Source organism: Ptychodera flava, chromosome 12, assembly GCF_041260155.1.
Source record: "Ptychodera flava strain L36383 chromosome 12, AS_Pfla_20210202, whole genome shotgun sequence".
Lineage (NCBI taxonomy): Eukaryota > Metazoa > Hemichordata > Enteropneusta > Ptychoderidae > Ptychodera > Ptychodera flava.
In genome coordinates this window covers 1,326,917-1,340,178 of record NC_091939.1, presented here as the reverse complement: position 1 = coordinate 1,340,178, position 13,262 = coordinate 1,326,917, and the positions used below count along the sequence as shown (strand labels likewise).

At 39.5% G+C, this 13,262-nt stretch overlaps 1 protein-coding gene across 2 annotated transcripts; it reads left to right on the top strand.

Moving 5' to 3' along the window:
• The first annotated feature begins 8 nt into the window (after positions 1 to 8).
• On the top strand, positions 9 to 11,717 carry LOC139144670 (uncharacterized). 2 transcript variants are annotated; one of them, XM_070715394.1, is made up of 9 exons: positions 9 to 132; positions 5,056 to 5,229; positions 5,601 to 5,687; positions 6,127 to 6,435; positions 6,859 to 6,891; positions 7,349 to 7,480; positions 7,742 to 7,910; positions 8,129 to 8,166; positions 8,350 to 11,717. In XM_070715394.1, the coding sequence occupies exons 2-9, from the start codon at positions 5,059 to 5,061 to the stop codon at positions 8,926 to 8,928; spliced, it is 1,518 nt and encodes a 505-aa protein (XP_070571495.1). In that variant the 5' UTR covers positions 9 to 132; positions 5,056 to 5,058; the 3' UTR covers positions 8,929 to 11,717. The 2 variants fall into 2 exon arrangements, with proteins under 2 accessions (XP_070571495.1, XP_070571496.1); XM_070715395.1 differs by lacking the exon at positions 9 to 132 and adding an exon at positions 4,800 to 4,879.
• Positions 11,718 to 13,262: the final 1,545 nt, after the last annotated feature.

The following is a 13,262-nucleotide window of genomic DNA, read 5'->3' as shown; positions in this document are numbered from 1 at the left end:
GAAGGTCACAGGAAGTTGTAGGCATGCGCAATAACATTAAGTAATTTTACTTATTGACGAAATCAGTAAGTGTTTCTTCACCAGCGCAACCTACAGTTTTGATATCGTTACTTGTCGAGGGCTGTCAGAAAGGTACGTTGAAGTCTTGTCATTTTGATCCCACAGCTAGACGTGGTCACGTAAACTCGCCGTTACGCCGATCCTATTATAGAAGCATACCCCTACACGGCGCACGCAGATTCGGCGTGGGGTCGACGTCGTCACAATATGTGCCATTTGCTTATCAATCACTTAATACTACGCGACATCATGTCAGTTGTACTTCAAAAAGTCATTTATGCATGTTATTGCATCAAGTATTTAGGGCTAGTTGGTTACTTAAATATGTCTTTTACGTGGTAGTAGGAACAATATGGACAAAATAGGCCAATACGTGTGAATGCGGTCTTTAGAGGGACCGTGCCGTGTCATTGTCATCTGTGTGTGTACGTTAACTGCCAGTGTACGTATAGATCTACAGAGGCCATTATGCACTACTACTGCATTCTGTACGCCCCCATACCTGTATTCAACTTCAAGCTACACTGTGCTTAGCATTGTTCCACAATGATTCACTGGCTCCGAATGTAAGCGTCATATGGTGTATCGTCTCCTAAACCATTATCGAGAAGGCAAACTTGTATTAAAAGTATGAATACCGTTTGTTTATATCCAGTCTTGTACTACTGTATCGCAACGTCGTCTCTCGTACAAGAACTAAAGTCAACAACGCGGGCAGAAACAAGACGACGCGGGTAAAGATGACGCCCTGAGTATAACCGTGCGGCTTTTTATACTCTGTCTATCCGTATTGAGGGAGGGTCCCTGCCCATCAAACTCCCTGGACCTTGTCAAGCGTCATGCTACGGAGTTCTTGCCCTTGGCTAGCGAAGTTGTCAGCCAACACAGGATGAAATCTTTTAGTCGCACTGCGTATTGTTCGCAATGACAGATGCATTTTCTCTCGTCCCTTCGAGTCATTCTTGTTTGTCAATACCAGGTCAATATGTCCAGAGCGATGCGCAGAGCAATGTTTGAGTTTGATCATGAAGGTATAGGCGTCCATTGTTTGACCGTGTCGACAATAGGTTACATCTTTACTGTTATTACCAAATAGACGCTACAGGATAGATTCTAACTCGTAGATTGCATTCTCCCATGGCCAGTAAGTGTAGGATATTTTCACTAATTGCGCTCCAAGAGAATTGATTTGTTCAATTTTAAATGCAACGCTTCAATTTAAAACATTTGCTCGTAGATAATACTTTTATTAAACTTTCAAAGGACTGGGTGCAAATAAACAGTCACGGTCCGTCCACATATAAGCTTATGCCGAAGTAGAGAGATTAGTGTGATCGGTCGACCCTTGTTTCATGATACTTTTTTTTTGGTTTTTTCATGTTTTTTTTTTTTCAAAACTGCGCAGTCAGTGTAAGCTTCTCGTTTGTCCAAAAGCTGATTGGTGAGTAATATAAGTTTCAAATGATATTGACGTTTTCAAGTAATTTATTCAAAATGTGTAATGACAAGCCTAACGTACCTCTGTTTACCGCAATATTCTTTTCTCTTAGTATAGTAAACCAGTGAGTATCATAGGCAGATACAATATTCAGCTACGCGTGCATGAAGTGTAATGTATTCGGTTTGCAGGTTGGAAATTCATCAGTCCACCAAATTATCCGGAATATACGTATTCGAACGAAGGTATCCCACGATCCATGCAGAAAACATGCGTAATGAATATAGCATTCCGCTTATTGCTTGCCAAGTTAAATTGCTCAATGCATCTCGATGACGTGTCGTTTCACTTTTGATTACAGTGCGATACTATCATAAGCTTATATTTACAGAGATTAGCCTTTTGTATTTGATTGCATTTGTAAATTGATCAAATTCGTTGTAGAACAGGAAGCTTACATTTGTTTGAATGACTTCTGTAACTGGAAATCAACGTGATAATGCGTTTTCATTCCATAGACAGTAGTTTCCCTACTGTCTATGATCACGCTCAATGACAAGGCTGTTTGTTGAATTTTCATGCCAGGAATTTGGAGAGTCATCATTTCGATTCACGTGTTTACCTATAACGTGTTAAATTCCTGTCCTATTGGATAGTACACCCAGAAAGACAGATCAAATATACACCTTTAGGATTCATTCTACCCTATGCCCATTTTAAACAGTCAACACAGGCTATGCTGCAGAACGACGATAACGTTTTCCCTGATAAGTTGATGGCTGAACTTTCTGAGTCGATAAAGAATTCAGAGATATAGAGATACTCGAAGTGTGTTCATAGTACTTCAACTGAATTTCAGCTGGTGGACCATTGACGATAAATATGTAATAGAGCTCTCTCGATGCAATGACATCTTCGCTGTCTCACTGACGATCATGTCAAACCTACCTTTTATAAAATCAAGGCAATGAATATTAGTCTGTACTGTATACTTGTCGTGTACCAGCCCCGCACACATAACCACAGGGTACAGGGAAAGTCCCCTGGGGTGGGGAGGAAGGTGTTTTTTGTGCAACGGTTTACCTAATTTGATTTCATTAATTTTGACTGTGATACTCTACATCGTATGACTGCTTTATTATTACTGACAAGTCCTTATCTCCTCTCCAACTTGTGTATACACCACTGTAATTGCTCCAAAAACATTGCCAACTTGCTAATTCGCTGTCCGTATCAGCGGATTAAGTGATTGAGTGAACACCACAGCCGTCCCACACGCTCAACTGTACTTAACCAGTGACGTCTTGACCTTTGTTTTGGCCGTTGATTAGCCAATTAGTAGTGGAATAAATTACATCATATGGTAGAATCGTTCTGCAGGCCACATTTCACTGCGCTTGATCTCAAAACACGGCCGATTTCTTCAAGATGACGCGAGTAACACATTCATCGGCGTGATTTTTCTGGAGATGGTTAAATATGTGATCCAACTAGGTATATGGGAGTGTAGTTCTGAATGTTTTGTGCGAGCGCACGGCCAGTTGATAAATCGGATGTGTGTTTTTTGAGTGATTGTGTTGCACACCTTGTGAGTATTTAGGTTGCAGTGGCGGGCATATCGACTACGGGATCAATAGATCCATCCGAAAATGATCTACTTAGAAGACTACCCAGCTAAGGAGCGCCTGTGGCCATGCCTGGTAGCATACAGACTTGCCACCGCTGGTCATCGTGCAAAGCTAAGAAACCCATCTTTTCCTTGTAAAATAATTATCAATGGCGTCTTTTTGGTGTGAATAGAGCGGTTGAGTCCAAAAACATTAAACATTTACACATTGCGCGCTCTTCGTCGACAGTGAACGCTGTGTGGTGGTGAGCACCAAGATCAGCCACGTCGTTGTGTATTGCTAATTACAATAATTTATGCGCGTTTATGAGACCTACTTTCTGATTGGCTCCGTTCAGCCAGCGCTGGATCCGCGAATCTCTGCGTAATCAACCACACGGTCTCTTAAAGGTATACAATCACCTGTAATCTACATATGCCCATATATGGTCATAGGGGCATCCTTGGTATTCAACATGCCCATGTGAGGGCGCTGTTTTTTAAAACGGCCACCCGCTTAAAATCTGTGATTGGTTAAATTTTCTCTTTCCATGGTAACTATGGCAAAATTAGAACAGGTGACAGTATACCTTTAACGGGTAGCGCTGAGCTGTAGCCATAAAGAGGCCTGTGTTTACGACGATGCGCCTGAAGACTTTGATCAGGGTACACGTGTGTACTAAAACGACAATCAGATATTCTGTTTATTAACAATTTACATACTGTCGTCGCGGGAATCGCCGGGCATCGACGTTACTGCGACAGTCTGAAAAGTGGTTTCCATGTGAAAATATTAGATGATATTTCAAAACACGATTGAAATTTATCAGCATAACTGCAAATTGAAACTTTTCAGCATAGCTGCGCCAACAGTTTTGCACGCAAGACTATTCCTGCTTGTTGATTTCACCCGGCATTGGACCTTTAAACGATTAAGCTTCATGAACTTTAACTTGTACTTCATATTTCAATATGCTTATATGGTTAACTTTGACGTCAACTATTTTCATTGAATTTCGTATGGTTTTTTGATTTTCGAGATAAACTTTGTATTCCAAGTTAATATAATGGAATAAATTCTATGGACTGGCTGTAAAGTAAAAATATAAATGGCATTGGTAAATAATTGATTGTGTCGATAATACTATCAAATAGAGTTAGCACAGACGGTAGACTTCTTGCCAGCTTAGTCTCTCAGCTTTATTTGTGTATTCTAGCTGACGTCATCGCTATGGAATGCGCCTCTAGTATGTCTAGTGTTTCGCACATACAGGTATCAGATAGCCTTAGCTATTATAACTCCTTTTTCTCGTCGTTCAATCGATTTGTTGACCAATAGCGGTGCCACATTGTCGAATTCTGTCAGTTTGTCTCTGTGTACTAATGCTTACTGAAGCTTCATGTAATATCCATCAGCTGATTGCAAGTACAGTGGGGTAGTAGTATAAAAAGACATTAGTAATAGCGTTGATGAGTCTTCATTTTTATTAAGATTTTTGCAGCATGAAGCTCGGCAAATACTGTCAAGGATAATTACGTCAAAACATAAAAAGAAATGTCAATGACTGTTCGGAAAGAGAGAGAATTTATGTTCTATTTTGTTGACACTCTTAGTCAGGTGACACGAAGATTAAAGGCCAAGGCTGACTTCTCGAGAAATAATACCACGTGATTTCTCTTCACGGGGATGTCACCTCCCCCAAGAAAAGAGGGTAAAAAACAAAGACAACAAAATCGATGAAAGTGCAGTTTCGTTTGTGCGCGTTTTCTAGAAGGCAAGTTTGTTTAGCAAGAAAACAGTGCGATAGTTTTTTGTAACGTTTTCAACGAAAAATTATCCTTCATCTGACAACACCCATTCCTTCTGGATTTCGGGACACAGCGCCGCTTACGTTCAGTCAAAGACATCCTGACGCAGTATAATTCTTTATCGTGCTTTCCTATTTTACAGATCATGGAGCGAGTCGCTAGAGAGTTAGAAGATGCGTTTGGCAATGAATATCCAAGCCTCAGTATTGCAAGTCTTAAAACCATCTGTGACACAAAACATGGCGGAGACATCAGAAAGATGTGCAGAGACTACGTTGATCCGACCAAAAGACTCATCGCTAAGCTAAAAGCAAAGGTAGAGACATTATTCTTCTGACTTTTAGGAAATTCAGTACTCAAAAGATACAGTATGAGATATACTTGGCAGTGAATAAGAGCTGTACGCGTTATTTTACAATGCAACAATGGGCGAAAATGAAGCACTTGCTCGCAAGCTGTCTCCTGTCTCCTGTTCAAATTTTGAGCTGATGTAATCCGACTGAGCCCAGGAGAGGGTCACGAGTCTGTAGTTAGCGAGAGGCCATGAGTCTTGAATTATTTACACTCATCCACTCGTGTGTGTGCCTATCTCTCTCTCTCTCTCTCTCTCTCTCTCTCTCCTCTCTCTCTCTCTCTCTCTCTCTCTCTCTTCATGGCCTTGTAACTGTACATTATTCCACTCGTCAGAATATACCCCTGGTTCAAGGGAACAACGTGATCGTCCACTTATTTGACCCTGAACATACCCTTGGTGTCGGCGAGTTTTACTTTCAGGTAGGTCTATCATATCTCGTATCAATGCACGTTAACGTATAAAGTTTGATTCCTTCTGTTATAGCCAACGTCAGGAAGTTTTTAATCAGGTAGACATACAAGGATTCTCACTTGTGATTTTCCTTCCAAGTGAAGTATATCTCAGTCACAGATATTTTGCCGGCGTTACAAAGAATGTAGATAGCGCCACGTGAAAAAAAATATGGCACACGTACCGCTGATTGAAGCAGTTCCATTGCAGTCCCTTCGCAAAATAAACATCAGTGTTGCTTGTTTTTATCCGTTTTGTCGAGTATTTTCCTCGTAATCTTCGTGTATGGTTGTTTTTTATTATATGTACAATATGCTGAGACGTATGTGTAGTGCATTTTAGACAAATTTTAATCATCATCGTCATCATCAGGGCAACGTCGTCACTATTGTTCATGTTTTGTCTTAGATTAGCAAATCCTGTCCTGGAGAACTCGCCATGAAATTCACAAAGTTCGTCACCGAAGACGATGATGGAAGACCATTGCCAAAATCCCAGTGGGGATACGAAATTGAGAATGCCCTGGTAGAGGAAGACGATTTCGGCAGACTGTTCAGCCTGACCTACTTTGATGAACTGCGAAGAGAGGGGAAGCTTGAAAACCGAACTAAGAGGACGAATGCTAATTTCAGATTGTATGTTGTCAAAGACATCAAAACCGGAAAAGCTGACGTCATGGACAGTGATGATATCTTCCCTGAAACTGTCAATGTCATGGTCAGTCCTTGTACTTTTTATTAACAGCGGCAGAACACATTTTATTGAAACATGTCCTACATCACTGCAGCCAGAACAGTGCTAGTATCATCCAATATTTAATGTGATGTGATTGCAAGATCTTCTGTTGTAAATTATAAGAGTTGAAAGTAGATACTTTTTATTGAAATTTTGTACCTCCAGTTAGTTTTCGCCGTTAGTTGCAATCCGCTGAACTAAAACAAATTTAATACACAGTAAGAAAAGTAAAATGTTTGTGGTAGTTCCTCCCTTTGACTCCGTTATGTCCAATAATACAGAAACTTCACCAGTACTATCTATTCCAAATCGAGAAGGTTGTTTAGGTGTTCATATGTGCAATTGCGGGTTATATATTTAAACAGAGAACGAATAAACTATACATTGTACTTGTTTATTTTACAGGAAGGACAAAGCGCTAAACTTATGGAGCAGAAGGTAAGAACATTTTCTACGTAACTGTCTGTACGATAGTATTTAGTCATTGTCACTTTAGCGTATTTCCTGCTTACTTCTCTGTGAATGATGGGATTCAATTTTTCTGTAGTACCGCGGTTATCTTGTCGCTCAGGACACCATGTGCGATTTACAAAGGTCCATCGCTTGTTTGAATTTTTCTATAAAAGTTGTGTACTTTGCTTAAGCCTTACGAAAATGTTTCTCGATCTTGGACCGTCGCCATGATTGCAATGAGTCATTGAAGTCCCTCGAGGAAGCCGAACACATCACAGAGAGGATTGTTCGTATCATGTTGTGCACAGACACACCGACGCTTAAACATGGACAGCTTGCTTTCGAATAATACAAGACAGTGACAAAATTTTGCCTCACCTTCTCTTCAAGTTCTGCTGACTATCAAAATTCACTAACAACATTGGTTGTTTGTTGTTTGCAGCTTCCGGAGCAAGTGTGTGACTTGACGACGTTACAAATCAGAGCCTTGGCAAGGAAATTAGATAAGATAAGCCTAGGCGGAGACTACCAATCTCTGGCTGACAAAGTAGGTTTCACCTGGGATGACATAAAGGTAAGATCCAAACACAGAGATATAGAGACAATTAGACTGATCGATCGACAGACATACAGACAGACAGACAAATTCTAAGTGAGAGAGACAGAAGGACAGAATGTGTCGGTGTGAAGTTGACATAATGGACATTGACTTACTAGAGAAACAATACTGTCTCTTTAAGTTATTATTTTAGGACGCGATACAAATATAAGCGCATTCATTTGAAACAAATCGCGTTCTTCGCATAATCCAATCTCTCTTACTGTCTGCCAACAGGACAAGTTCATGAATTCGCGAAGTCCAACACAAGAACTCATCATAGCCTTACAAGAGAGACAACCAAACTACAGCATTCGAGTTCTGCTCAACGACTTGAAAGAGATCAATCGAATGGATGCGGCCATTGCTATGTGTGAAGCTGATGAAGTCAAACGGTCACCAAGAGGTATGTAATCTATTTTGATATGCTCGTCTTTAACTGTTGGCATCGAAACTGCTTGGACAAGGCTATTTTCTTATATTAACCCTTTAAAACTTCAAAGAAATGTAATCAAATATTTAGAAACCCGCTCTGTGCCCACTCATTGAAATCGTGGATTCATTTGTAGCTTGATCGCAGACATTTTTCATGAAACAAAGAATTTTTTGTTCTCTCACGACCAGGTAGCCGAGAAGATCTCACAAATTCTCCAGTACAAGAGGTAATTGAATTACTTTCCGATACATTAAATAAATATACCAGTATAATTTTCAGAACTTCAAACCGTGATTAAGATGGGAAAATTACTAGCTCCCTAAGATGAGGAACAGGGACAATGGTCAGAAACGAAAGACTTTGTATGTTTCTTTTCTAATCACGCAGTTTTTCCGATTACCTTTTTCAGTCTGAAGAGACTACAAGGAGTTCTGACACTACATCAAACGGCTGTCAACCGGTAGAAAATGAGGACGCGATATCGAGCGAGGCGCTTCCAATTGAAGAAAGCCAAAAGAAGAAGGATTCGAGTAGCTCTCCTAGTGAGGGCTCCACTCATTCTGATGCGCACAATGCCCAGCCTGAGACGCCAGACTGCAGCCATGTTGTCATGGTAGCAGGTGACAAGTCTTTTGACTTGAACGCTACGCCTACTAAAGAGGGACAATCTGATGATACGACATCTTCCAAAGTAGAGAACTCTGCTGAAAGTCGAAGAGATAAGTACAAGAAAGGAGGGAGAAGTTTCGAAAATATTCAACCTGACTCGATCTCACCGAGACCTGAGGATATGACGAGTGAACCTCCGAAGGTTGATCAACACAACAGTGAAGGTCCGATGGCAACCAGCAGTAAGGGAACAGAGCGTAAGAATGGGTATATTCGTGGAACCCATCGAAGTCTTGATAACAAATCTACAGGTACCAAAGCAGATGAATCCATTCCACATCCAACAACAAAATACGTGAAACGCAAAAAGGGTTATTGATTTGGCAGAAAAAGAAGGCCGTTTACCAGATTACTGCCAGTTCACGCTCAAATCATGCATACCTTGACAGACTTAGTGGCTTGTAGGCAAAACATCTCCTGTACCCGCTGCTCAAAATACAAGATCTCACAGATAAAGCTTTCCAAGTATGCGAAAGATGGTCTATCAGTGATCGGCAGTTTTTGTTACGCCACAGTTTAGTGACAATTAGAATAGTTAATGCGATACCGTGCTGAAATCCAGTCTGTGCTATCCCTGACATGCGAAGTCTCTTCAAAAGGTCAACTTGCGTAGAACAACGAAATGGCAAAAAACCGTTCTGCGCCCCGTTGTCGACCGAATCACTGCCTTACCACGGATGACTTGACCTCAATCATAGCCAGTTGTGTTGTCGTTTATTTGTCTAAGCGAGGATCCAGCATTTTGTTGTCATTGTCATTGCTGTGGGTAATTTCAAACGTCAACAGTATTATGCTTTAAACTCTTTCTGCTCGACGATATCATCAAACGTGTGAGTGTTTACGATGGCAGCTGAACAGTTGAATTAGAGCAATATTTTAGAGTAGTTGATATTTTAGAATATTTAGAAGGCCATGGAGGAAACAAGGAGATAAACTGGTTTGTCATGGCTCTGGACAGAACCAGGACCTGGGAATTGACAGTATTAAAGTTTGAATTTGAACGTTTACGTCAACGAGTAATTGATTTGCTAATTCTTTGAGAAAAAATTCAACGAGGCTGAAATGACAATTTTAAGCTGTGACGGCTTTACTTGCAGAAACAGCATCATGACTCTACAGTCGAACTCAGTATTAGATTCGAAGATTTTAATTTGTCACAGTTGTAAGGATTATACAGGAAGCATACATTGGTTATACAGAGTCAGGAAATTACGTAGGCTCCTTCCTGCCTTCACGGCCACTCTTCTACCGCCCATGGCCCGAGGTAAAAAAAGACTTCCCTTCAAATGATACGGTTTTGTTTTCTCAGTCACCTCATGTTACTTGTTATATCGCCATCCACAATAGTACTGCAGCAACATGTAAGCATCTTTAACAGATGAACCAGGTAATATTATAGAATCCATGCATTGCAAAGGAGTAAAATTAGCACACATGGAGAAAGAGCTACCTCCAAAGCCCAAGAATTTATGACATTCAAATACATTTAAGAATTTTAGTCTTTTTTAAGGTATTAACATTTTCAGCATTAATATTTTGTCCTGTAACATAAAGACGTGCAAAAATCTTCATAGCCAGCTACTGTACATAATCCAAATGTTGCAATTCTTTAGTCATGTGCACCTCAATGTCCTACCGGTATATCCATCTGAAGAATCAATTGTGTCTCGCCTTAGTCAATGTGTTAAACAATGGAAGCTGCAAGGATATATGAAACATTGTTCGCATTTGTTGAGCATTTATAGGCCCTATAAGGCAAACTGTCAGTGTAAAGCCGCAGTAGCTACTTTCATAATTTCAATATTTCATATCAAAGTAGTGTACTCATCGTACGATGTGTAGCATGTCATTGTTACAAAGGTCCAAGGATATTACATGTAAAGTTAAGAATCTAGGTAATATATTTTAGGTTTCTCAACTGCGACTGGGATTGTATATTGCTTAACTAGTGTAATTTAGGGAAAGTGTTGACAATGGTGATTTCAAAAGGACTTGTAAAAATCAAATATACATTTAGTAGTAGTAGTAGTAGTAGTAGTAGTAGTAGTAGTAGTAGTAGTAGTAGTAGTAGTAGTAGTAGTAGTAGTAGTAGTAGTAGTAGTAGTAGTAGTAGTAGTAGTAGTAGCTACAGAGTTTAATATCTCACCTTCTAACGCTTTTAATGTTTTTTTTAAGAAGTAGCTTTGTAATCCTTACACATAGTCAAAATAGAGATTGATTCCCATGCTGCCATGTACTGTATCCAAGAATCTTTCAGAAGTACCATAGTCTTAACGTTTTCTTAAAGTTTTATTTCTCAGTTAATCTGTGGTTCTGCATTCAAGAGCCTTACAGAAGTAACATTTTGACGTTTAAAGTTTATTTTTATCACTTCAGCTTTATTTAATTATTTATTTCTGTCTCATTTGTATTTTCTAGCGAGTTTTATTTTTCACATCAAGAAAACCCTCAGAACATTGTGTGCGCCTTCCTTTAATTGAATGTGAATGAGTATAATTGTATAGCTGGTTTGCCGTCCATTTACTCGCCTTGTGATGGCGTTATGAAATGAAATGTTTCCATCGATGATGTAATTTTTCTTGATCAAGATGTCCTAAATTTCTGTAGATGTAGATGTAACGGCAAAGCAACCGGCCGTACTAACGAGATTTTCGAAGCAGATACCATAACAAACCCCATCACCGGTTTCCTCATATCAAATTGGAAATTCGGCGCACAAAAGCACAATTCCTTGTCTTTTCTGTCTACCCCCAACCCCCGAAGTTGACCGGCCGCCAAGGAATCTCTGTAACATGTCTGTTTAGAGACAATTTCTTTCTAAGGATGATAAGGCTACTATATTGAAAGTGTTGACGCGCGAATGGAAATGATGGAATTTCTTTTTAAAAATATTTTCATTTTATATCTTATTCGTAGCACCTTCGATGTTCTGACGATGACGGCGCTTCAAGTTTGTTTCTGTGTAGTTATTCTCAACATCCTTCTTTGTTATGAAATCATTACTATAATAGAGTAAGTTATGTATTTAAAGTTAAGTGTCATCTCATTTTATTTTCCTGAGTGAATGTGTCAGTATGTAACAAAGTGTGTAATAAAATGCAGCTCATAGATCTGTCTCATGAGTACATTAATCACATAGCACTGTTTAAATTTAAACAGCACACAAAGTCCATGATCAGCACCATAGTCCGATTCATTTTTTTTTTTCATTTTCGACTTCGTTGATGTGAAACAATCGACTCGATATCGTTGGCAAGGCTCATGCGCCACGCTCACCTGTTGAACATTATCATGATTCCGGCAAATGCAGATATGTCGTGAATTTGAAAGGAAAAGTCGTTATTCACTGATGATACACCAGCATTTTTCAAATTCTAGTTGCTATTTCAACATCTGAGGACTGCAACAATCGTTGTCGTCAGAGTCAATGCAAGTTATCTTCCAACTTTTGTCTGAATAAAGTGTTCATCGAAGTTCATCCACAGCGTAACCTCTGATACACGATACACTGTTAGTTTTGCAATAACAATGCAACGCAGACAACTGAATGGTCGGTAAAGTATCTTTACCCTACATGTGCATTGCGTTTGGACAAACCTACAAATAGCAAAGCTATGAAGACATTTCACTTCAAACAAGGTAGAGTCTGTCATGGCGAGGTCTCAGCGACACGATTTTGGAAAATTTGAAGAAGCCCGTTAAAAGCAACCACCTTAAACGCACACGTCAGCTCGTTTGAGCTTGTCAGTGCAAATATAAGAACAACATGAATTATCTACTCGTAGACCTGTAAGCGATGAATATTGTAAACTATTGCGAGCCTCAAGCTTTGTGGCGGCTTTCTATTATCGTATTCGCTCTCTTCTTCTTCAGCATTAATTTGCGATGCCGACATTTGTAGGCGATCGTACTCACCGATGTACGTCTCTCTGTCTTCGTTGACGTCCCTCCCAATCAAGGGATTCGCAGTCATATCACACAACAAACCAGATCTCAAGCTTTAGAACTATAGTAGTTAACTTGTATTTACCGTAACGGATACATAACATGAGTTCCTCTCACAGCCTAGTACCAGTTTGTTTTGAAAGTATGCAAAGAGTACGAGTCCGTCACAACGAATAAAACACTTTGAATTCTCTTTTGTATTTAAATATCACAGTGCTATAAATTTGAAGTTACCACGACGCATACTTTTTTCGGTTCATTGTTCCTTTATAACGATGCTGACACCGGAAAAGATTTTTTCTTGTTTATATGAGGCATAATTTTGAAGGTTCTCCTTTTCTGAATAACTCTTCATAATTTATCACCGCTATAGGCCAATCTGATAAATGAGACATATATCAGTTTGAAAAAAATCGTTGCGCGAGCCATTTTCTTCTCCTTAAAACCATATGAAGCTTTGTTCTTTTACAAAATGAATAAAGATATAACATTTATATACTACAATTTCAAATACCAGATCTAGCATGTACGATATTGTGGCCGATAGTTTATTGACAACAATTAACCACGTTTTTAATCCTCCACATCTAAAGTTATCTGCCGTTTTTTCGGTACTGTTATCTACTGTATCTATGTAACAGCGCGTCTATAGTTTTTTCTTCGCGATTTAAAATTCCTAATAAATGTTTACGAAGTGCACAACCGGTG